We start from the raw sequence: 25,637 nt of genomic DNA on the forward strand, positions 1-25,637 counted from the left end.
TGCTGGAACATCGGAAGGAGGAAGTGCCCAGAGCTAAGCTGGACGTGACCGAGGCCTTATCTCAACCGCGCGCCCACAGACCGACTTCACATTTGGTTCCTTCACTCCCTGTGCCCTTCTGTTTACCTTGTTTTTTGTGTGGCTTGTCTGTATGCTCTGTCAGAAGCCAAGTTTAATCACATGGTGAACAGTCATTTAAATGAGTTTGGAATCCTAAACCTGCTTTCTGATTGTGATTTAACTTTGCTCTGTGACTGAATAAAGCCGACACAGTGGACACCCTCATGTGTGCGCCTTCCCGGCGTGCTGAGAACACTCCTCCTGCAGGGTGAGGCTCCAACTCACCTTTGCCCTGCCTGCCTTCTTCCTGAAGCACCCAATCCCACTGCTTTGCAGGGCCCCCTGCCTCCCCCCGCCACATCCCTCTTTTGGCCCAGAGTGCGCACCGTTGGCCCCCCAGTTTGTCTCCTCTCTTCCCGTATGAGTCACACATGGTGGGGGAGCACTGGGCCCTGTCTGCCGGCACACACACCTTTCAGCTGCTCGCATGGGGCCTGGGATTAGGTGCTGAAAGCCTCTGACCGTGCGTCTGGACGGCTGGCATCTGGCCTGGACCCTGGGCCCTCTAGTGCCTCAGCGTCCTCACCGGTGACACTAACAGTGATAGCTTCACGGAGGAATGAGAAGCTCTAAAGCACGTGACACAGCGGCTGGCCCACGGAAAGCATCCAGTGCAAGGCAGCGATTACCGCCTTCTTTACCCCAACCTTTACAGTCCTCAAAGCCCAACCCCACTCCTACTCCCTCACCTCATGCCATGCCTGCTTTCTGACCACTGGAGCCTACCGCAACCCTTTTGCCTTTAAACCAAGGTCTTACCCATTTCCTCCGTCTCTTGGCTCTTAACACAGTCTGGTTCTTTCTACAAACACCCTACGGCCCCTGCCCTCTCTTCTTGTACCCCCTACCTTCGTACACATTCTCCAAAAATAGGTGCTATCATTTATTGAGCAATTAGCCCATGCCCAGTATTAAATGCTTTACACTAAGTTCTAAGTGCTTTACGTCTGTGAACTCATGTTGTCTTCATGGTGAGGCTAGAAAATGCGTACTGTTACTGCCTCCAGATGAGGAAACAGAGGCCCAAGACAGGTAGGAAACTTGGAAATCACAGCTACTGGGGACAAAGGCATTACGTGAATACACCACGTTTAGGCTCAAAATATCTGAAATGGATCTTGTCATCCTCCTCACTAACCAGAGATTTTCCCCAACTATTTCCATTCCTGACAGCAGTTCCACTAACGCCTAAGACCCCCCCAGACTAGAAATCCGGCTGTCCTCTGATGTTAACCAGCAAGCTGCCAGAAAGTCCCATAATTTACTTTTTCAGTATACCCCTTGGAAATGCATTAGTGTCCATTTCCACTTTCTCTGCCTCACAACAGGCCCACACACTGAATGTGTTAACCACAACCTCGAAACCCCCAGCCCTAGCCTTTCCTGCCTTCAGTCAAACTCACACATTCGGGCTCAGCAAATCTGATGAAGACCCAGCGGGCACTGTACTCCTGGTTCGGCGCACCCTTCAGGTAGAGAGAATTTATTACGACATCTCAAGAGCCTTAAAAACATCCAAGCATCTTTAAGCTAACGATTCTAAAAATTCTTAGAATTATTTCCAAGGAAATAATCAGAGATAAAGACATAAGTTTGAGCTATGTAAGGCATTTTCACAATAACAAAGAAACTGAAAAATTCAAAATATCCCGCAATAGGAGAATTGCCGAATTGCTTACGATAGTCTCATTTAAAGGAATATTAAACACTTGGAAGAGTTAATTTTCCAAGAACTATTTAATGGCCTCAGAAACTGTTCATTATTATATTAAAAAAGCAAACCATTTGATAAGAATATAAATGTACTCATTAGTCTGTCTATAGAACGAAAGTGGAAAAAACATAGCAAATTCATAATGGTTAGTTATCTGGGCTCCGAGGGGTTATTTTCTTCCTTATCTTTTTCTAGATTTTTTTAATCTTCAAGAATGAACATATTTTCCTTTTATAAGGAAAACAATTTTTAGCCAGCGAAACCAGAAAGAATCTAGGATGAGTGGAGTTCAGACCGTGTGCTTCCTAGGTCCCCACCAGCCCTGCCTTGAAGGGCGCACCTATATGCAGCCCTGCTCCCCAAAGCCAGGCATCCTACCAACTCATCCCCCACCCCGTGTGCCCCCTCTTGGTCCTGCCTAGCTTAGGGTTCCTCCTGAATCTACCCAGCCTTCCAAACCTCACCTCCTCTGCAAAGGTTCTGCCAAATTAGGGTCAGTGTGGTACAGTGTGGGGCATCCAATCACTTCATGTTTTGGGGGCATCCATCATTTCTCAAGCAGTAAGCCCCCTGCAGGCAGGGACTGGCGGTGATCCCTGCATCCCTCCCTGTCGCTGGTGCGACTCGAACCAACAGCAGTGAGGTGGACCCTGGAGGTGAGCGCATGTACCTTATCACGACATCGAACTGGTTCAGGGCATGGCCCAGCGCTAGTCCGTGGAGGATTCCGCCACTTCCAATAACCACACAACGCCTACAGCTCTTGGCTCGCAAGTGTTCAGGCAGGTCATGCTCAGGCAGTATCTCCAAGAGGGTCTGGACTTGACTGGAGAACTTCCGGAAACCAAAAGGCGGATCATACTTGTACTCGGCTTCATTCACCTCGGGGGCCTCCTTCACGAAAGGCGGTAAGTCCGGGCTGTACCTGTGCTCAAACAACCGGGCCATGGACTTCTTCGCAAACTTGGGTCGGCACTCCTTTCGCAAGACTTGCTGAGCGTACTTCTGAGCTCTCTGGAAGGAAATCGCATCAGTCTGAGTTGGGAAAACCTCTCAGGCATTGGAAATATCCTCTTACACACTGTGTCCTGTGATGTCTGACAGAGCTCCCTGTTGATTCCTGTCTTTCAGCACAAAATGTCTGCTTTTTAGAGTTAACTGATGCTCAGAGACGTAAAGAAATAACCTGGGAGAGTCGCAGGACAGGGAGCTAAACTCAACAAGAATCCTTACTTCGTTATATAAGGAAAGCATGTCCTCGTACCCCCACCTCCTACCCCTAGCCCAAGCTAGTTCCCCAAATTAATTTGGGGTGAGATAACATACTTTGAAGCATCTCCATGTTTTATAAAACCTGTCACATGCTACCACAGGGATGAACCTTGAGAACGTCATACTAAGTGAAATAAGCCAGTCACAAAAGGACTGTCTGATTCTACTTACGTAAGGTCTCTAAAGTACCAGAATTTGTAGAAACAGAAAGTAAAATGACGGTTATCAGGGACAGGGGGCGGGGGGTAGGAGCAAATGGGGAAATACTGTCTGATGGGTCCACAGTTTCGATTCTGCAAGCTGCTAGAAATCCATTCCATGGCAATGTGAACACACTTAACAGGGCCGAACTGGATGTTAAAAAATGGTTGAGAGGGTAAGTTTTATTATTTTCTTTTAACCACAATTTGATAAAATTTTATATTTCAGGCTCTTATCTAGCAGAAAGAGAAACAGGCTGATTTATCAGTTGGGTAATGAGCTTCATAGAGTCTGGAATGCAAGTTATTCTAAATGTAATCAGGGCACAATGTCATGTCAACATAGAAGTGGTCTCGGTTTTGTACATGAATTTCCCTGCACGTTAATACTTTGCCTCCATAAGGAATGACCGCTGAAGGCCAAGTACAGTCGCCCAGCTGAACGAAGCACCCTGTGACAGGACATGGTCTAAAGGCCCACTCGCCCCAGGGCTTCCTCCTGCCTCAGTCTAGCCAGATGCTGCCTCGCAACCGCTTGGCGGGAAGTCCTCCCCCTCATCACTGTGCCTTTTGTCCTTTTCTCCACATTCAGCAGCCTTGGCCCTGCCTTTCCCCTCTTCCCACCAGGCTACTATCACACCCTTACACATCCACACCCACACAACATGCATGTGCCCACGCATGCGTGCATGGGTGTATGATGTCCCAGAGTTCCTGGGGTATTTATTTTTAGGATTGAATGTGTTTTCTAAACTGTGTCTATACTATTATGAGAATGATTATTGTTGCATATTGTTTTAGATATATGCCCCAACTATGTTTTTTCTCAAAGTTTTATTAGTTCTATTGTCTGGTTCCTATATAACAAATATTTTTGGAGGAAAACACCTATCTTATTATAGCAGAAGGCCCCCTGCTCCTCCCTTTTTGAGTTACAGCTTCAAAGAGTTATCAGTACCTGGGAAGAGCACACAGTCTGCATCTTGAGGATGTGGTCCCATTTCTGGAAAGGGGAAATGATATTCTCTGGGCACAGAAGACGTTGCAGACACTACACATGGTCACGGTCATGGTCTCCCATTACTGACTCTCCCACACCTTACAGTATGGTCGTTAGCCTCTCACTGTGGGCTCAAGGTGGCATAACCAGTAAGAGGGCTGCGCTGGTACTCTAACCTGGTCTGATGACTGCCCAGATGCCTAAAACCACAGCCTCTGTCTACACAGAGCAGCAAACATCACCACTAAGAATAAGAGATTAGATACAAATTGGCATCTTCATGAGTATCACCGGGAAAGCTGTGCAAGGACCAGTCCTGACCCCGAGCAGCACCTGCAAGGAAGGCCCAGCCCACGTCACTCCGCAGCCCGCAGAGACTCGCCACCCTGTCAGCGGGGGCAGGGTGAACAGAGGGCCACCCACGGGACACACGTCGGTCTCGAGACTAGAGGCCTGAAGGTTACAAACAGCAAGTCTTAGAGAACAAGAGGCTGAATCCTTCGCTGTAGAATGACATGTCAAGCATCTGCTGCTGCAGATCTCCGAGGACAGAAATGAGCATCTGGGAAGGACCCGGAGGAACCCAGAGCAGCTTCGTGATCGGCGCACGACTGGAAAGAGCAGTAGGTGACTGCGCCAGGAAACTGGGCTCGGCTCTCCTGGGCTGCCAAATTTCCTCTTTAGAAGTTTCATTTGGAAGGAGGGAAATTTCATTCCATTTCCATTCTGGCAAAGAGCTCCATTTCAGGCTTCAAATTTAATTTTCTAGGCTAGGAGAAGAGCATAAGGCTTGGTAAGCGCCCTCTGACCGTGACTCTCTCACAGCGGCTTGCAACACAACAATCCCCGGAGGAATGAATGTTCGAAAGGCCACTGGAACCATCTACAGTGAAAGCAGTTCTTTTTCTCCTTCTGTTTCATCTCATCTAGAGACGTGTTAGAAGCCCTGAGAAAGCCCTGGGGATCGTTTCTTCTAATGAGAAGCTGGTCCAGCCTCTCTCTCGCCACCTCCATGCTTCAAGGGGCAGCCAAGGAAAGCCTGGGGAGGAGAAGCGTGCCTCGAGGAGCCATGACAAAGAAAGGACTGTGACCTTCCTCTTCCTCCTGCTACAGAAAGCTCCAAAGCTGGGAGCCAAAGCAAGCCAGAGAGGAAGGACGTGGAGAGGTCTAGGTGGCATTCATCCAGGGTGAGGGCCACAGTGGGGGTGCAGAGAACCGGAGACTCTCGCAAAGATACAGGAACTCCCACTCCTCTCAAACCAAGGTATGGAAACGAGGGCTTCGGTTTTTACAAGTCTTCCAGGCTGAGCTCACTGGCCGCCCACAACTAAGACTAAACAAACAGCTGGTAGTTCCAGTTGTCAGTGAGGTGGCCATCTGCCACAGGAGACCATGAAGCGAAAATTCACTGAAGGGTGTTTAAAAAAATCAAAGTAATTTTCCTCAGCCAAGTCTCACTTTTGTTTCTACTGCATACTTTTGAGGACAATACTTCTCAAAAATATAAGTAAATGGCATAATTCTTCGTAAAAGGCAATGTTCTCTTTTCTATCTTTACATCTGGGACAGGGCACAGCACTGAGGTTGAAGCAGAGTTTGGGGGCTGAAGCTAACTAAACCCGGTGGGAGTCCAACTCAGCCACAAACCATGTGAATGTAAGCCATGAGTTACCTCATGAAACTTTCAGTTCCTGTCTGGAAAAGGCTGGTCCTTCTCTCCTCCTCACCAGGCCACTCTGTGCCCCCGACATTACATGTGAAGACTGGAGTACCATCATAGAACAGCAACCATGGGCAAAGCCACTGCCCCCCTCAACTCACATTAGCCATCTGGAACCTTCCGCTGGCTACCAGCAGGGCAAAATCTGAATAACCAAGCCACAGAAAGAACACCACAGTTACAACTCAAGCAGTCAGTGGCAGCCGGGGACTGGTTGCTGAGGGTGGGGACAGAGAACAACAGGTGAGCAAACTCACTCGGGTGACAGAATGTTCTAGAATTGGACTGGGATGAGGGTGATGTAACCGTGTAAATGCACGGATGCTATAAAACTGTATGCTTAAGAGGAGTAAATCTTATGCTGTGTATATTTTGTCACAGTAAATGGTTAGGAAAAAACCATCAGAAGACCTGGATGCTAGATACAGTTCTAGATCTATGAACCAGCAGTGTAACCTTCACTAAAGCATCCGGCCCTAGGTCAAGGCTTCAGTTCCCTCATCTTGGATATTCGAGGATGGTCTGGGGCAAGGGGCCAACACTGAGGAGAGGAAAAAAGCGGTCTAGAGGTGCAAGTCCCTGGACTAAAAACTTAGCCCAAGTCACTCTGTTTACCTTAGCTACATGAGTGTAGATCTGCAGAGTCAGAAGTAAATTTGGCCATAATTAACTACACAGCAGAAAATGCAGTCCCCTGGGTGGTGTGTGGTTTTTAGCTCTCTGAGAAGAGAGAGGGCCTAGTTCAAACTGTTGCAACCATGCAGCCCAAACCTAGATGGACAGCAATGCACCCTCGTCTCTCCTCAAACAATTTTTAAATGCAATTTCACATCTGCAATGCGCTTTCAAAGTGTCCAAATCCTGACAGAGACCACTGTCAGTCTTTTTAAAGAAATGACATGTTAAGGGACATCTTTTTTTTTTTTTTTAAGATTTTATTTATTTATTAGAGAGAGAGTATGAGAAGGGGGAGGGTCAGAGGGAGAAGCAGACTCTCCGCCAAGCATGGAGCCCGATGCGGGACTTGATCCCGGGACACCAGGATCATGACGTGAGCCGAAGGCAGTAGCTCAACCAACTGAGCCACCCAGGCACCCTTAAGGGGCATCTTTAAATAGAAAAGACAAAACCCATGACCACCATGGCCACACTTCTGCTGCTGTACTAACACAGGCCGGGGCCAGCACAACCAGATCATGCTCAGAAACAAGGGTTAGTGGGGTCCCCGAACATGGCAGGCTGCAGAATATCCTCAACAGAGCCAACGGGGCCTCATGGCTTTGATACCGTCTTCTGCTAACCTGTATCCCCAACAATTCAAATTTGTCTACTCGCTCTCAGTGGGAAGGACCAAACCCCACCAACAGCCTGGAGACACGGTTTTCTTTGTAGGGAGCTCACCCCACCTCACAGCCATTCAGAACGCCAGGACCACTTCCTCTACTCTGGGGACTCGAGAGATGGTTTTTTATTTTGCTTAGTGAAACATGATCGGATATCAAATTTGGAACTGGCTCAGTGTGGCACTCAAGGCCTTTCCCTCTTTGGTCCTGGTTCATTTTCAGTCTTCTACTCTGCTGTTCCCCCACCCCAATCCTCAGCGATATCCAACTCCAGCTGTACGTCTAATCTGCAAAGCCCTGGGGGGCACATGCTTTCTGCACACACTGCTCCCTTGGCCTGGAATGAAGCAGGACAACCTGTCAGGACCACTATGAAAAGTGGGGCATTCTGACAGTGTCAACAATGTGAAAAACCTATAAAAAAGAGTCTTAAGTAAAAAAAAATAAAAAACACCCCTAATCCCACCATGGTCATAGCGGGCCTTCCCTTTCTACTTTATTAATTTCTGAACTGACCAAGGCTTTCAGAAACACGTTGCACTTTTATAACTACCCCCTGAGTCTTTCAACTTTCTCCATAACTACAGGGAACTTTCTACTTTATTCATTTCTGTATTACTTGAAGTTTTGGTGTTATTTTTGTAACTGGAAAAAATAATGGTTTTTTGATTTAGAACTGGGTTGATGTAGCCGTCCCTGTGGGCTGCCTACCGGGTCTCCCATTTCCCTGCTCCTTCTTAGGGAACTATGGTTTTGTGTGGGAAGCTAACACCCTTTCTCCAGGTAGGTGGTGGGGCCTGGGAGGCTGACCTAAGATACTCCTAATGCCCATCAGATACTCCCAATGCCCTTGTCAGGGACTGGTCAGGAATCCTCACAGCAGCCAATCAGGGCAGGGCACTGGGAGCCCTGACAGGCTGTTTATTGGCCCTGCAGTGAACTTAGGTTTTGAAACTGGTGCCATCAGTCTAAATGGAGGACTCCTAATCATGGTTTAGGGGAAAAGGGATGGTGAGATTTTTTTTTTTTTTCTGTCTACTATCCACTGGTGGATATGAGAAGTTGAACAGAAACTATCTGACCTATTCCTTACAGGGATATCAAACTTAATGTACGTTACTGGATTGCTTGTTATTTAACTGTGGATTTTCTATTCCACTGGAGTTCAGAGATCAGGCACACACCATGGTTCAGTAATATTTCCCCTCTCTCTGGAGTTGAATATACCTAAGTACATATTCCTTAACACAAAATGTTAGTACACAATCCCCACCTCCCAGGGCTTGCTTAAAGGACAAGTGGAAAAAACAGTTAAAATTCTACAGTGTAAGTGTTAGGATTAATGTATAAAGGCGTTTCCAGAAGACAGAGAAGGCTGATCAGATTAAGACTTCTTAGATAAGGTAACTTCTGAGCTGAGAGTTCATGTAAAAGATACGGAGCAGAGAGGCCAAGGGAGGAAAGGGCTCCAGGCAGAGAAGTTAGAACAAACACAGTAAAACATCAGGGAAAGTCTTCTCAACAAATGGTGCCAGAAAAACATCATATCCACATTCAAAAGAAAAAGGCTGGACTCCAACTTCACACCATATACAAACTCAGAAAAAATTAAAGACCTACGTTTAAGAGCTAAAACTTTATTATAAAACTTGCAGAAGAAAACACAGGCTTAGGAAATGGATTTCTTAGATATGACATCAAAAGCACAGAGAACAAAAGGAAAAATAAACTGGACCTCACCAAAATTAGAAACTTTTGAGCTTAAAAAAAAACAAGAAAGAACTTTGGTGCTGAAAATGACACTAGCAACAAAGTGAAAAGACAATTCACAAAATGGGAGAAAATACTCACAAGCCATATTATCTGATTAAGGGACTAGTAGGCAGAATTTTTAGAGAACTCTTACAACTCAGTAATATAAAGACAAATAACCCAATGAAGGACTGGCCAAAGAGCTTGAATGGACATTTCTCCTTAGAAGACATACAAATGGCCAATGAGCGAACACAAAAAAGAGGCTCGTCATTAGTTACCAGGGAAATACAAATCAGTCACAAATCAAAACCAAAAAGAGGAAGAACCAAGGGACTGTGAGGGGATTTAGTGCCTGGAACAGGCAGGGCTGAGACATGGGGCAGCATAAGGAGGCTGAAGAGACTGGCAGGAACCAAGGCACAAAGAGCCCTAAGACCAGACTTGGGAGTTGATATTAAAGGTAAAGAGAACAAGTTCAGAGTTTGAAACTGGGAAGCGCTATATCAGATTCAATTTTTGGAAATACTACTACCACCATAGTAGGGCATGCCTGGATGCAGAAAGGCAGGTAAGAAGACATGAACCTGGGGCGAAAGGTGACAGCAGAGGATGTCAAAGGGCACCTGGAGCAGTATTCCTATTCCCGGAATCCCAGAAACTGTCTGCTTTTATAAACACCATCCACGTTTGTGAATCATTTCTACTTTAGATGAGACAACAAAATGCTTATGAAAACTACTATGTCAAATGGAGTCTGGGAAGTTTCAGAGGAGTCTCAGCGTACAGTTGAGGTTCTGTGTCAAAGGCACTGAGTCGGGGACCAGCACTGAGAGCAGGGAAGAGACCAGATGATTCTTTCCAGCCTGGTACTGGTAAAATTACAGAGAAACACAGACGCTCGGGGTTGCAAGGGATGATCAGAAAAGCCCATGAACCACAAATTGTCTGATGCCTGAATTCTATCTACAGGACCAAACTGTTACCCAGCTTTGCTTCATGAGCTCCAGACATATGCCACAAAGGCAGCCCATTAATCCCATCTTTGGACACCTTGGACCATCACATCCTTGTCCTTTCCACTTGACTGCCATCTCTGGATCCGCGCAGCTGCCATTAAGGCCACCTGAGCAGAGCTGCCCGTCCCGGAGGCCCGCAGCTGCCATGTGCAGGCCTTCTGTCCTTCTGGCTACACGAACATTCCCATCCCTTCGGAGGTTCCTCGGGGACTAGGTCTCGAGTCTCTTCTCTGGTCATCCTCAGAAGTCATTAGGACTCCTTGGGGAAACTTACGGAGTAATAGGCATAATGATCAGAGCACTTGTCGGAGCTCTGCAGGGACGACAACGGGCAGACCATCCCTGGTCTGTTAAAGCAGTGCAGGGAGCAGCTGTGGGCAGCCACAGAACAGGCCCTAAAGCTGTGAAGTAGATTTCACTGCAGCTGCTGCTACAGCACGTCTTCTCCATCTCGTACTTGTGAAATGGGGCGTCGGACCCCGGCATGCCAGCGCTCCCGTCTCTCCTCAATTAACCCAGTCTCGAGAGTGATTATCTTTGCAGTCAGTCAGATGGTCCACAGCGTGACTAATTAAACGGACGGGAGAAAGAGGCCACAAAGAGAACGTGGACAAGCACCGCGAGGAAGCGAGGAGAAGAGCTCATGGCTATCAGGACGTCTGCAAGGCCAGCCGGAGAGGGAGGCAGGAGGCCCAAGCTAAGGCAGAGGACACATCCTGGCCCAGCAGCATGGACGAGCGGATGCTGGTGGGATGGAGAGAGTCGGCCAGCCTCCGGGGACAGCCCAGCACGGGACGGCAGGCTCTGGGACACACCACGGCTCCTCAGAGCCACACCACGCTTTTATTAGTCACCCTCTTCTTGTTTTCTTGTTTCTCCATGCCTGTCTCACAGAATAGGACAGGCACTTTGCGGGACATAAAGATGGAAGAAAAAACGCGTGACTAAAAATCCAGACTAGAAAAAGAGCTCCGTGCACATTATCTTATTCAACTCTGGGGACTGTCCTGTCCCACACATGTTGTTGTCCACATTTCAGCACTGAGAAAACTGGGACTCAAAACAATTAAGTAACTTTGCCCAAGATCTTGTCTTTGACTAAGTGGCATTCAGACTCGAAACTAGGTCAGAAATTCAAGGTCCCATCTCTCTGCATCAGCCTACCTGTAACTTCTGGCTCCTTTCTATGGACCTCACCTACCGGGGCAGAGAGCAGCCAGCAGGAGCTCAGACTCTGGGCGCTGCTGAGTCCAAGGCCCGACTCCACCACTGGCCGGTGACGATAACCTTAAACAGGCCACTTACTCTCCCTGCCCTTCCATCGCCTGAGCTGGGAGGTGAGGATAGTTCCCAATATGAGGGTTAAATGCCGTTATATTGCTGAAGCACTTCTAGAACAGTTAGTGCACACACTAAACTAGATGAACTGAACTGGTTAACTAAACTGGTTAACTGAACTGGTTTACTAAACTTTAGTAAACTGAAGTTCACTAGAGGTGAACTTGGGCAAGCAGCTTAAGCTTCCAGCCTTCATCTCTCAGAGGGTGGGAATACGGGGACATGTCCTCGTCGTGATGACAGTAAAGCGCCCACACACGTTGGCCTCCTAATTGCCTTCCTACCTGACTTCAGAGCCTCTCTTATTTCATCCAGGATGGAACCTTACTGAATCATCTAACCACTCGGATAATCCGTGAAGTTAGCATTAACTAGGTCAACTGATTTAGAAAAATAAATATAAATTGAAATGAAAAAGCTTGAAACACAGTGTGAAATCATTAAAATGAAAATTAAAACCCAGAAATGACGTGATTCTGAGAGAACTTGCCCCCGGTTCTAAGGACGAGTGTGCTGGCAACGTCACAGCAACTAGCCCCACTGCAGGTGCCTAGAGGGGGTCAAAGGCAACTCAGATGAGTGCTAAGATGAAGTGTTCCCCTTCTGTTTATAACGTTCCTGAGGACTTATTTATAACCCTTTAGAGATGATATTTCTGGGTAAGTATAAACTTGGAAATATTTTAATTCAAACCACACCAATAGTATATCTAACCTTTACACGGTCCGGGTCCACATAATGCATTTTTTTCATGTCACATTCTTCAGTAGTATAATTTAACTTGAGAATATAAAGGATCCACACTCCAAACACGAGCAATGTACACCTGGAAAAAAAAATCAATTAGGTATAATGATGTTTTATGGGACAATCAAGAGAAATCATGTGAATTAAGGGAAAACCTACCCCAGACTGAGCTTGCCTGCTAGGTAACATAGAAAGACAGCCTTTAAGGTGACCTTTGTGGTCAACTTAAGGCACCACTTCTTACTTGCCTGACAAGAAAAATTAGTCATTTAAGACTATTTTTGTTGTAATACAGAGAAAACATTTTTATGCAAAAATATGAATCATACTGCAGACCACTAGACTTTACAAAACCAGGTAATAGCTTTTGAGCTATAGAAACTCAGCTTCGAATTTTCACCACTTTAAAATACTGTCAGTCTTTCCAATACTGTATGATTCCACTTACATGAAGCACAGACTCAAAAACCACAGAGACAAAAAGTAGAATGGGGGCTGCCAGGGGGCCAGGGAGAGGGGAAGGGAGGGAGTCAGTGCTTAACGGGTAGAGAGTGTTGGTTTTACAAGATGCAAAGAGTTGTGCAGGTGGATGGGCGAGGGCTGCATACCTTGTGAATGTATTTATTATCATTGAACTGTATAGAAATGGTTCAGATGGTAAATACTATGTTATGGCTACTTTACCACAATTTTTAAAAATGGGGGGAAAATACGGGAAGCCTTAAAAAAATAAGAAAACAAAATAAATAATCTACTCAATTATTGCTCTAAAGATTCTACCCAGAAATGAGGCTAACTGGGGTGAAAAAGAACCACCAGTCACCCTTAAGACCATCTATAAAAACTGCTTTTAAAGATCCAACAAACTCATATTATTATATAGTTTAAAATACACATGTGCACACACATACACACACAGGGTTAGGAGAAAAGAATTGAGTTGAATCCTGGTTCTAGAAATCTTTTTTTTAAAAATATTATGTATTTATTTATTAATTTGGAGAGTGGGAGTGCAAGCGGGGGGCGGAGGAGGGAGAGAGAGAGCATCTCAAGCAGACTCCCCACGGGCTGTGGAGCCCGATATGTGGCTCAAACACATCACCCCTGAGATCACAACCTGAGACAAAACCAAGAGTCAGACATCCAACTGACTGAGTCACCCATGTACCCCTAGAAACCTCATTTTTAATAAGGTCCCTAAGTGACACCGATAAACCGATAAACTAAAGGTTAAAAAAAAAAATTTAAACCTAAGTTTAGGAACCATTGTTTTAAATAATTTGTGTTACTGAGAAAGTAACACAAATGAGGAATAACCTTAATGGGAAAATAAATGATCTCTTTTCTAAAGAAGGGGCAATTTAAAAAAAGAGCATCTAGTACAATATACTATACACAATAGATGCTAAATATTTCTTAATATGTAAGAAGGATGATGAAGGAAAGTATTTCTAGAAAGTGTTTTCAAGACTTCTTGATTCTGCTTTCAACAGGCTCCCCCAAGAAAACCTGGACAAGCACCCTAATTTTCCCCTGTGATGGAGTACTATGTTAAGTGAATAGTTGGGGCGCCTGGGTGGCTCAGTTGGTTAAGTGAATAGTATGCTACCATCTGTGTAAAAGCCGGGGGAGAGTCATACACGCACACACACAGTTTCTTATGTACACAAGACTGGTAATTTGGTTACCTTTAAGAGGGGGGCAGAGAAGATAGGATATTGTACTGAGTACTTTTAATATCTTTTGAATTTCAGATGTTGTGAATGTAGTATTACCTTTATTCTCCCCAGCTCCCCTCCCCCGAAAAGGTACTACCTTGATGCATATAATAATTCCCTTATCTTGATTATGAACATACAAATGAGGAAGGAAGGAACAACAGTGTGTTAAAAGCAGGCCCTGTACCTACACCACTGAGGACACTGCACTGGAATGCCTGGTCATGACTCTGTCATGCCCACCTCGTGTGCAGTGTGGGCCCAGGAGAACCTCGTTCACTGCCAAGGGTTGGCGTCCCACACAGTGCTGGGCATGTCAGGCCTCAGTAAATATGGGATGATGACAAAAGGAGATGGAAAATATTAATGTACATTTCCTTTTTCCACCTTCCTCCTTCTACACCTCCTAAATTAGGGGTATTTTCAAGAGGGTGATTTCCTTTTTTTTTTTTTCCCCTTTTTTTAAAAAAAGGATTTTATTTATTTGAGAGCGAGAACAAGAGAGAAGATGGGGTATGGGGTGGGGGGCAAGGGCAGAGGGAGAAGGGGAGGGAGAAGCAGACTCCACTGAGCAGGAAGTCTGAGGCAGGACTCAATGCCAGCACTCCAGGATCCTGACCAGAGCTGAAGGCAGACGCTTAACCAAGTGAGCCACCCAGGTGCCCCGAAAGGGGTTTTTCAACTTGGCTTGGCTGCTACCAAACGCAACCTCCAAATCCCTTCCTTACCAATTCTACCACTTATCAGGATATAAGGGTGACCTGGCTGAAACACCTGTCATCTTTTTTAGTGTTCAATATTTAAGGCCTCCAAAATCCTGTAGGGGATGTTAATTAACTGTATTTTTAGATTAACTTGAAACAGCTAAGGGGGAAAGTCCTCCTTCATTACATAATACTGAGACCACTGTGCACGTAGGAGCTGCTCTCTCGGTCACTGAGGCTCAGGGACAGAGCCTGGGCGCTCCCTGGCTGTCGCTGCCCTCTCAAGGACAGCCAGATGCATAAACCCAGACATCTGTGTACAGAACCTGCACTGAACGTGCCTTTATATGACCTTCTCCGAGCAAGTATGAGAGCCAGCCTTCGGGTCCCACTGCACTCTTCTCCCAGCTCCCCACAGCGGACCCGGCCAGAGGGATTCTCGAGGCCCAAGGGCTCATACTTACTTGAGGATGTCTTTAAGTATCAAGTTGGGTCTTCTCATCTTGTTCTGAGCTCGGGTGTACCATTGCAGAGAGGGTCTCGAGCGATCACTTCTCAGTTTCACACAGTTATACTCACTGGGCATTGCTGTGAAGAGAGCAGAAGCCAGGGGCAGGAAAAGAAGGGAGAGTCAGGCAGGTGATGTTTATAAAAAGCCTTCAAGCGACATGGCCAGAGCAGGAGTACTACTCAGCAATAAATAAGAATGAACTCGTGATACCCCCAACAACCCGAGTGAATCTAAGGCAACTGTGCCCAGCCAAGACTAAAAGTTTGCGTGCAGCATGATTCCATGTACGTGATACTCTTGAAATGTCAAAATTACAGAAATGGAGAACAGATTAGTAGCTGTCAGGAGTTGTGGAGGGGTGGGCTGCGTATGGCTGGATGCTTGTGATGATGGAGATGTTCTGTGTCTCGACTGTATCCCCCTCCACATCCTAGCAGTGACGTTGTACTATGGTTTAGCAAGATGCTGCCAGTGGGGGAGACTAGTCAGGGGGTACATGGGATCTCTGCATTTTCTACAACTGCACATGAAACTACAGTTATCGCCAAATAAAAAGCCTAATGTTTTTTCAAGAGCCTTTACCTTTTGGAGGTGCATGCGGAACTATTTACAAATGGAACAGGGGATCTGCTTCAAATAAGTCAGGAAGGGGATAAGAGGGCACGTGGGGGAATGGCTAAGGCAACGCTAGCTTTAAACTGTCAAAGCTCGGCACCGGGTACCTGGGGCTCATTATGCAATATTCTCAAGATTTTGTACATTTGAAGTTTTCTATAAGAAAAAAAAGTTTAAAGAGGAAGTGTCACATTAGAAACTGAACAAAAGTGTTACGTTAAGGGAAAAAATGGCAATTTTAAAAGATACTTTTCTTTAAAAAATTATTTGTTCTTGAGTATACCTGCCTATTCATCCTTTTGAATTCATTGTGTTCTTAAGTTTTCAATTTCTAAATAATATTCTGGGGGTGTTGTAGTAGAAATCAGCATGTCCACCCCTGTATAAGTTTCCCCCTTCCTCTCAACTTGGTAAAATGCTGGATTTTTAGCTAGGAGGGCAGCCTCCCAGCCTAAAGTCTACATTTCCCAGCCTCCCTTGGAACTAGGTACGGCCTCATGATTAAGTCCTAGTCAATGGGATGAGCAAAAGTAACGTGTATAACTTCCAAGGTTGCTTCTTTTCCTGCTGCCTGAAATACTGACACAGGGGGAGCCACTCTGGGCCACCCAGACAGCATACCACCAAGGGATGGTGGAAGAACAGCAGAGTAGGGGCCTGGGTCCCCAGGCAATCCCAAGGACAGAGCTGCCTTTCCACCTTGGGCTGCCTGCCTTGGGGCTCTCAGAAGATGGAGAAAAACCACTGTCTTACTTAAACAATTGTTAATTAAAAGTGAAGCCATAGGGGTGCCTGGGTGGCTCAGTGGGTTAAGCCACTGCCTTCGGCTCAGGTCATGATCTCAGGGTCCTGGGATAGAGTCCTGCATCGGGCTCTCTGCTCGGCAGGGAGCCTGCTTCCTCCTCTCTCTCTCTCTGCCTGCCTCTCTGCCTACTTGTGATCTCTCTCTGTCAAATAAATAAAAATAAAATCTTTAAAAAAAAAAAAGTGAAGCCATAGCTTGGCTAATGCAGGCACCTATTAGAGTATGCTATTATGATAAATGTATATATTAAGAAACAATATCTTTACTACAGTCTTTCAGCCAAGAGGCAGTTGTGTATGTCATTACACACTTGATTTCCATTCAAGTTGTGTCATTTCCTTTGAAAAAAATCTTTTACCAAATTGATGTTCAAGTAGTTAATGTTCTTGCTACTGGAAACAACCTGTCCCTCAACTCCAATTCTACCTGTGTAGCAAGAATTTTCCTAGATGTGCACCTTCTGAATAGTTTCAAGAAGCAGTGCCAAGGACCTCACTAGCAAGCCCTTGCTAAGGAACAACTGAGACCTAGAAATGTTCAAACACCATAACTGTGGGGTACTTTAACACGTGGCCAGCCAACTGGTAGGAACTAGCAGGCGACCCACAACCAGTACATATACAGTTTCTAAGATGTCTGTTTTTCCAGCCAGAATGACATGTCATTCACCCCACGGCAGACCTCCAGTAAACAGTGACTGCAGTGTCAGAGAGGAGCCCGTCTCCGCCTCTGCCTGTCTCTGCTGTGCTGGACAGCGCCGTCCCGAGTAAGCCTGTGAAATTCCCTTCCCAGAACTGGCTCACCCGCTTCCTGATGAGCTGTGACTGTGGGGCCTCCTGGTAGAAGACAGCAAGACAGGAGAGAAGCAGCCTTTCCCGTCTCCTGATAGAGCGCAGCCTCTGGCAGGGGCGGTGACAGGCACAGGCAAGAGAGGGTGACTACATGTGACTCCAGCGGCATCGGTGGGCATCTAGCATCCTCAGTTTCTACTCAAGAGGGCACCTCCAACACCTTTGTGACAAGTATAAGCTTCAGTCCTGGGTGACAGAAGCTTCCTGATCTTTGGCTAACACTTCTACACCTCTTTTTTAAAGATTTTATTTGTGTATTTATTTGAAAGAGAGAGGGAACACAGGCAGAGGGGCAGAGGAAGAGGGAGAATCTCACACAGACCCCAAGCTGAGCACTGAGCCCAACAAGGGGCTCGATCTCATGGCCCTGAGATCATGACCTGAGCCAAAAACAAGAGTCAGATGTTCAACCAACTGAGCCACCCAGGCACCCTGGCTAACATTTCTTTCTCACTCGAATTTTCCAGACTGCTGCCGTCTTTGCCATCAATCCCCTGCATGAAAGTCCTCCCTGCCCGAAACACGTCGGTGGTTTCAGGTTTCCTGCTGGGCACTGACTGCCACGGCAGATGGTGCTCCCCTGCCACCAAGTGGGATTGTTCGAGGAAGGGAGGGGCTCTGAGGGCAGCAGAGTCTGCCGTCCTGAGCCCCTTCCTCTTCTCACTGTCACTGCCACACAATACAATCCATGTAAATGCTTAAAAACAAAAACAGCTGTTTGGGTTTTTTTTTTCTAATCACACGGGAAAGGATCTCAGGAGAGGGAGTGTGAGAACACGGGATGTGCAGCCTGACGCCTGGGCTCAGCTCCTCCACCTACCAGTGGGGAAGCTTGGGGCGAGTCACTCTCACTCCTGCAAGCCCAGTTTCCTCATCTGTAAAATGGGGGTGGTCACATTACCTACCTCACAGGACTCATGTAGGGAAAGGGGTCACCCGTCACAAGTCCTGTGTACCTGCTGGTTGTCGCTATTCTTATCACACAGAAAGGGACCTTACAGGCACCTACTCTCATCTGACAGGATTCATCTGTTGGGGCTTTAAAGCTCGTGTCTTTTGGTCACCCTTATTTCCAGACACAGTTTTGGCTCTAGCTCAATCATGGAGTCCTTTCTTCCATCTGTTCCATTTTCCTTCCTGGTTGTTTCTAGAGAAGCAACATCCTCCTGAAGCCCCACACTCTCCCCCAGGGTCTGGTCCTGGCCAGTAGCCTCGCTCTCCCCCAAGACCTCTCTCAACCTGTAAAACCTCTAAATGCGCAGGGCTCACTGGCCCCTCACTGGCCCTGCTCCCTGTGAGAGCCGAGCCACTCCCAGCCTGACTACCTTCCTTCACTCCATCTGCACACTATGCTTGGGATACCTTACACCAACACATCCTCTAAAACCTCTTGAACCTTCCTTTAAAATCCCAGACATACACCTTATGACTCAAGGGTCCTGGTCTCTACCACCAGTCTTCCCCTTGTCCCACAAATACTCACCGCAAGGCTTCACCACCTGCCTTTCCCTCATCACCTCAAGGGAGAGACCCCCCCAAGCCCCTACCTCTGTGCGGACCTCTCATCTAAGTTCAGACTATGTGTCCGACAACCTACCTGCTGTCTTCACCTCAGACATTATGAAGCAGAACCTGGCATTTTCCTCTATTGCTTACATCATTTGGAAGCTGTACCATCCACTCAGCCATCCAAGCTGAAAACCTCTGTGACAGAGGTTTTCAACTCAGGCTTCTAACTTTCTTTTCTTTTCTTTTTTAAAGATTTTATTTTATTTATTTGACAGAGAGAGATCACAAGTAGGCAGAGCAGCAGGCAGAGAGAGAGGAGGAAGCAGGCTCCCCACTGAGCAGAGAGTCCGATGCTGGGCTCGATCCCAGGACCCTGGGATCATGACCTGAGCTGAAGGCAGAAGCTTCAACCTACTGAGCCACCCAGGCGCCCCAGGCTTCTGACTTTCATTCCCAGCCCCAGTCAATCCCAGAGGCTCTCGCTCATACCTCCCTGAACTACTGATGTCCACTGACATTCCTCCAGTAGTCAAGTCCCTGGAATCCATCTTGATTCTCTCCCCTCAGAGCCATCTTTCTAAAATAGGTATCTGTTGAATGGTTTCTTGCTCGTCTCAGGTTTTATGACTCCCGGTGACAAACCTGTCACACTCTGATCACAAAAAAATACTCTAAGAAGCCTGGATGTGCCAGAATGCTACCTCAGTGCCTTTGCACATGATGGAATTCCAGTGGGAATCCCAACAATCTGCCTGGTGAACCACTTTTCATCTTTAAACCCTTCTCCCCTGTGAAGATCATTTTTCAACACTATGGCTGTCCCCAGACACTTCCCCATCTTTGTTGACTGCAATGAGCTGACACTGTCTGTGTATATGTTAGGTTTCTTCTATCATTCTGCAAGTACCTGAAGGATGAGCTGCAGGGCCAGAACTCTGTTCACCTTTGTATCCCCAACATCTAGGACAGAGCTTGGCACACAGCAGGTCCTTAGGAAATATCTCGCATGGATGGAATGTACATTGCATGCTCATGACCTGTCTTCAAACAAGATAAGCATCCCCCAAAAATGTATCTTCCCAAAAATATCTAAGACAAAAACTGAAAAAAAGTTAACAAAATTATAATAGTAAAGAATAAAGTATAAGCTCTACAGAAACATCTACAATGTCCAACAACAGGGAATCTGTTGATAAATGATCATTGCAGAATCTGTGGAATCTGGGACCACAGTCTCAGCACCACCTGGATGCATGTGAAATGCAGAGTCTCTGGCCCCCCAGATCTGCTAAATCGGGGAGCCATATGATCAAAGTTTGAGAAGTGCTATTGAAGTACTGGGTACACACTTTTCAAAAAAAAAATTATTTATTTATTTATTTATTTGAGAGAGAGAGTTAGAGGGAGTGCATGAGCAGAGGGAGAAGCAGACTCCCCACTGAGGAGGGAAGCCCAATGTGGGGCTCGATCCCAGGACCTAAGCTGAAGGCAGCTGCTTAACTGACTGAGCCACCCAGGCGCCTGGGTACATATATTTATTGACACAGAAAGATACTATAAGGAAAAAAGTGGTTTTATAAAAACATATAGACATATAGATAGAGTCATGTTCTAGGATGTTTCCATTCAAGGTAAGAGAATCTGACTTCCCACCGAGTTTTATCAAATCCTCCTACTTGAGCCTGGAAGGTATTCTTCTGATTTATAAGAGACCATGTGGATTCCATGCTCCACAGCCATCACAAACGGAGGGCCAACCTGGGTCATCTCCACGAACGTACAGCTGACATACAGCTAGGTAAGTGGCCTTGAGACGCTGGGATTTACCAGTTCATAGTCTTGTGCAACACCCACACTGTTCATTCACTTCTTTCGTCTTTAATGTTCTATTCGGTGGAGGACGGGTTGCATTAAAGGTTCAGGTACACAATCATTAAGCCATGGGTGTGTTTTGTTAACAACTGCATAATGGTGCACCATTAATCCAAAAGTAATTATACTTTTAGTTAAAAAAAACGATCAGAACTCAGGAGAAGACTGTTTATATATCCGTAAGTGTATATAGGTATAAAGATATTGAGAAGTTATCAACAATTGCTATCAACAATTGTGGATAAGTTCACTTTCCATTTCGCATTCTTCTTATACTACCTGAATTCTGTGTGTTGCTACTTTTATTTCTGAAAGCTTAAAGCCATTTTCATGGGGGTGGGGTAGGAGGTTCTATACACTATGATGAAAAGAACTCTGAAAACCACTCAACAAAAAATATTCTTAGGAACCTGAAGCATCTCTTTAGTGTGTTAGGCACAATATCTCATAAATAAAGCAGTTAAAGGCAAAAAACTCAAAACTAAGTTTCTGTATTGGGGGCAGTGCGCTGAGCTGGTAAAAGTATATTTTTATGGAGAAGCAAACTGAAGAATGTTGACACTCAGCGAGTCCAGCTGTCTGAGGAGCAGGCACTGAGCTCCCTCCCCCTGCCATTCTGTGTGTGCGAGCCTCACACCCAGCTTGACTTGAACATCAGAGGGCTTCAAAAAACTGCTGAGTGACATCAGTGGATGAATGAAGGGTGACAGAGGCCCTCTTAGAGCTTCAGAGGGCTCACACTCACCTGCCAGGCCTGGCATCTGCAGCCTGAGCTGGAGAAGCAAGGTGTCCCAAACATTTCCCCTCCACTAAAGCTCTCCTCACCCCCACCAACTCTGCATTCACTTTGGTGATCTGGACCCTCCGTCCGTTCAACTCATTACCTAACGTGAAGAATGCTTAGTTTAGAATGATAAACTACTACTAGACATGTCCTACTTACCAAAAACCACCTAAGTAGCGATTCCTAGATGCGTGCTTAATTTTGCCTTTGCAACACTCACTATCATGACACATGTTACTTATAAAGTTTTCCTTTTGTCTCTTGTCCCCCCAACCAGAATATGGATGGCATGGAGACAGGGATCTTCCCTTCACTCATCACTGAATTCACAGTGCCTAGGATGTTAAGAGGCTCATAATAGGCATCCAGTACATATTTACTGAATAAATACTCAGTTTCTTATGAGAGTTTCAGAAGTGATGGTGGTTTCAGGCATTCCTCCAAGGCCTTTTGTTGGCAGGCCATCACCAATGGCTTGTCTATCTTCTTCCGTCCTATGGCAGCCTCCTGTCCTCCTTCCCCATCTCCTTTATGGTAGCTCTTTTCCTACCATCTCCTCCAAGTGCTAGGGCCCCAGGGCTCCTAGGTTTGACCCTCTTCTCACTCAGACTGCCGGGGTGAGAGCCTCCACGTCACAGCTTTGCTAACCATCTTTATGCAGAAAAGACTTGGTTTTCAAAATTATGTATTTCTACTCACACACAAAAACATAACATATTCTTCTCAAATGCTCGTATGCCTGATGAAGAAATAATCCTTGTTAAGGTCCCGAAGGGTTAAGGGCAAGGTCCACGCTTTCAGTCCATTTGTAGAAATGGCATTAACATTTTCCAAATTAAGAATTAGCAAGAGTAATTAGCAAATTAAGGCAAGAGTAGAATGGCACCACCAAGCAGGACAGGAGGAACTGCCAAATTACCTATATAATTACTGGTACAAGAGTGGACAGGGCATTCATATTTACTGGGAGAAAAGCCTAGGCAGGATGTCACTAAATCTCAACAATACTTACTTCACTGGACTGCTGTGCATTTAACCTGCCAAAAGTCATGCATGGAGAAGGGGATGAGAATTCAGACCCACATCTCTTCACCTCTAAGTCCATGCCCTTCCACCTGGGGATGCTTAGAAACGGTATATATGCGTGTATATGAAGGGTGTTTTGTTTCTAATAATGAAGGCTTGATGAAGCATAGGCTGTTAGAAACAAAAATCTGAACTTGAGAAGGCAGTGAGTAAGCCAACGTGGCGGTGGTGGGCTGCCTGGGAAGGCGAACAGGTACAGCTCCGATGTGAATATGGCAGCTGAAAGAGCACGCCTGGGAAGGAAGGAGGTGTCCGAGAGCAGAGGACTTCACAGCAGCAGAAGAGGAACACCAGCCTGCTGCCTGCTAGGCTGCCGCCCAGAACAGAGAAGCAGGGTACTGGACGCTTGCTGTTGTCCGGATGAAAGGGGAGCCCACGCCCCGCCCTGGTGAGGAATGGGAGGAAGGAACAGGACAGAGCTCTACTGAGAAATGGTGAAAGGGAGACTATCTGCAGCAAGAAGTGTGCAAACAGAAAGCTGCATCCCAGTTCTGGAAAGACAGCGATGGAAGTCAATTTTTGAAGATTTGCAGTGATGTGATTACTATGAGGGGATAAAGAACTAGGCAGAGAGGCCCAGGAAGCAGTTGGAAGTATGGCTTGAGGATTGAAAGGACACCCAGCCCATCAGCCAGCGCTGCCCACAGAGTCCAAGAGAGCGAAGCCTTAAGACATCCACAGTATGAAATAAATTAACTTCTCCTTGAACTAGACCGGTACGAGTTATATACCATCCAGGGAAAGCTGAGAAAATAGTTACTCAAATCGTGTTTGGGGTTTTTGTGTTTTAGATGAAGACTTCTACTTGCTAAAGAAGAACAGAAGACAAGGCAGGAAGCCTGCGACTGGGGAGAAGCCCGCTTTGGGGTGCACAGACAAGGGATGTGTCACGGTGCCCAGGAGGAGGCCCAGCACAAGCGGAGGGCACAGCAAAGAGGAGCTGGGTGGGGAGGGAAGAGGCACACTGTGGGCAGAAGAAAGGGAAAGAGCAAAGCACAAAGGCCTGTTAATTTGGGGAACAGCAAGTGACTGGGTATAGCTGAGAAAGTATGGCCTGGGGTGGGGGTAGGGTTGCAGGCAGGAGTTAAGGCAATATCGTGGTCCTGTTGGGCATCCAAGGGCTGGTGTCAGATCCAGGCTGTGAGTGCTGGCTGCTAACAGCACACACCAGCCCCCACTCAGCAGATCTGCCCCACAGCTGAGGGGTACAAAAGGCTAGCGCCCTCTGGCCTCTAAGTGGGATCACCCCTGGGAGGACGATTTAAGCTCCAGCACTCCCTGAGGGATCGGCTGGGAGTACAGATTTGTTCAGCATCTCTCCTTGTCTTCCTACCCAACCCCAACCTGGTGCCCTTTCTCCTGGAAGCCCCCTCAGTGAACCAGGGGCCCCTGAAGTCTTGTTTCAGGCTCTGCTTCTACCAAACCTGGCCTAAGGCCACTAGGTCAGCAGGTCAAAGCATGCAAGGCCACAGAAGGTCATTCAAGAGGGGTCAAGAAATGTGCAGGACAATTGCAGGGAAAGGAGCATGGCTAGCAGAAGAGTGATGGCAGAGCCTGAGATGGGAGGCTGGTGGGGAGCCAGCACAGGGTTCTCAGCTGCAAATCCCGTGTGCCGCAGCAAAGATGGCGGCAGCCAGGGGTGCGGGGAGCGGGAGAGGAAGGGCTTGGGCTGCAGCATCAGCAGGGCTTGGGATGGATCAGAGGTGCTTGGCACCCAGGAGGGAAGACAGTTCAAGTGACAGGGAAGATGGTGGAGTGCTCTAGAGAGAGGTCACAAGGATGGAAGCTTCCATTTCTTCTGCCCACGGCGTGCCTTTTTCCTCTACACTAAGATCAGTTTGGTTCTGCTGAGTCCAAAGTCCTGCGGGCCATCAGGCTGATAAATCCTGTGGACAGCTGCAAATGAAGGCTTGGGGCTGTCGGGAAGGATCTCCCCTGGATTAGCAGTCAGGGGGTGTCCTTGGCTGCAGGTAGCAGAAACCTGGATATCATGGCTTTTAGCCAAGTGGGGGTTTCTTTTTCTCACAGAATAGGAAGTCCAGTGACAAGCAGGCCAGGGCTAGTATGCCACAGATGTCCCCAGCTCCCACCAGTCTCAGTACATGGCCAACCTCCGCCCCACAGTCCAGGCAGGAAGGAGAAGAGGGATGAGATGGAAAGGAAGGGGTAACACTATAACAGGAGAGGGAAAACTGCCCCGGAAACACACAGGCTTCCGTCTACGTATCTCTTTGGCCAGAACGACATCTCATGCCTACCCCCAGCTGCAGAGTTAGCCAGGAACTTTTCACAAGCTGGGCTGGCTGCTTCCCCAAACAAAATGAGGGTTCTGTTGGTAAGGAAGGAAAGGGGGGATGTATAGTGGTCAATCGTAAGGTACACCAGGACTGAGATAAGGTCCTGGGGCATCTGGATAAAGGTGGTAGTTAAGACTGCTCTATAGAGATAAGGTCCCCAAGCAGAAGACAAAGTGCAGAGCCGTCTTAACCCCAGGAAGCCACCTGCCAGGGGCTGGGGAGGAAAGGAAGCAGCACAGGATGGACTGCTGGAAATCAGAAAAGGAAGTATTAAGTAAAATCAGTAACTCTGATGTGACGATTCCACGCTTGGTTTCAGCACAGTGTGAAATTCCAATTATTTAAGAAAGCAGCACGCTAGTTACTAAGCAAAATGCATTTTAAATTGCTTTACCCTAAATAAGTAATAGGTGCCTGCAGCAAAAAGAGGTGATTTCTAAAAGTTCACTTCATCAATTCTGTGAAAATGCAGAGATGGCCTGACAGACTGAGTCTGGAATGAGTCCCTTCCTTCCAGAAACCCAAGGTCGAGGGGTGTGAGAACAGGAATGTATCCATAGCAGGGGGAGGGGGAGGGGGAGCTGTGGGACCGAGGAGACTTCAGAGGTGTGGTTTCTGCCATCCCACGCGCACACACACAGTTTAGTCCCAGAGTTGACT

General features: G+C 46.8%; 1 protein-coding gene across 1 annotated transcript in view; it reads right to left on the reverse strand.

Annotated features, from left to right (window-relative positions):
- Positions 1 to 25,637, reverse strand: part of ST3GAL5 (ST3 beta-galactoside alpha-2,3-sialyltransferase 5) — a 54,698-nt gene that overhangs the window by 14,676 nt on the left and 14,385 nt on the right. The window contains exons 2-4 of the mRNA XM_044261555.1: positions 15,112 to 15,235; positions 12,193 to 12,304; positions 2,505 to 2,848 (exon numbers count right to left, since the gene is read on the reverse strand). Coding sequence (XP_044117490.1) covers positions 2,505 to 2,848; positions 12,193 to 12,304; positions 15,112 to 15,235 — 580 coding nt within the window. The remainder of the gene's footprint in view (positions 1 to 2,504; positions 2,849 to 12,192; positions 12,305 to 15,111; positions 15,236 to 25,637) is intronic.

Source organism: Neovison vison, chromosome 8, assembly GCF_020171115.1.
Source record: "Neovison vison isolate M4711 chromosome 8, ASM_NN_V1, whole genome shotgun sequence".
Classification (NCBI taxonomy): Eukaryota; Metazoa; Chordata; class Mammalia; order Carnivora; family Mustelidae; genus Neogale; species Neogale vison.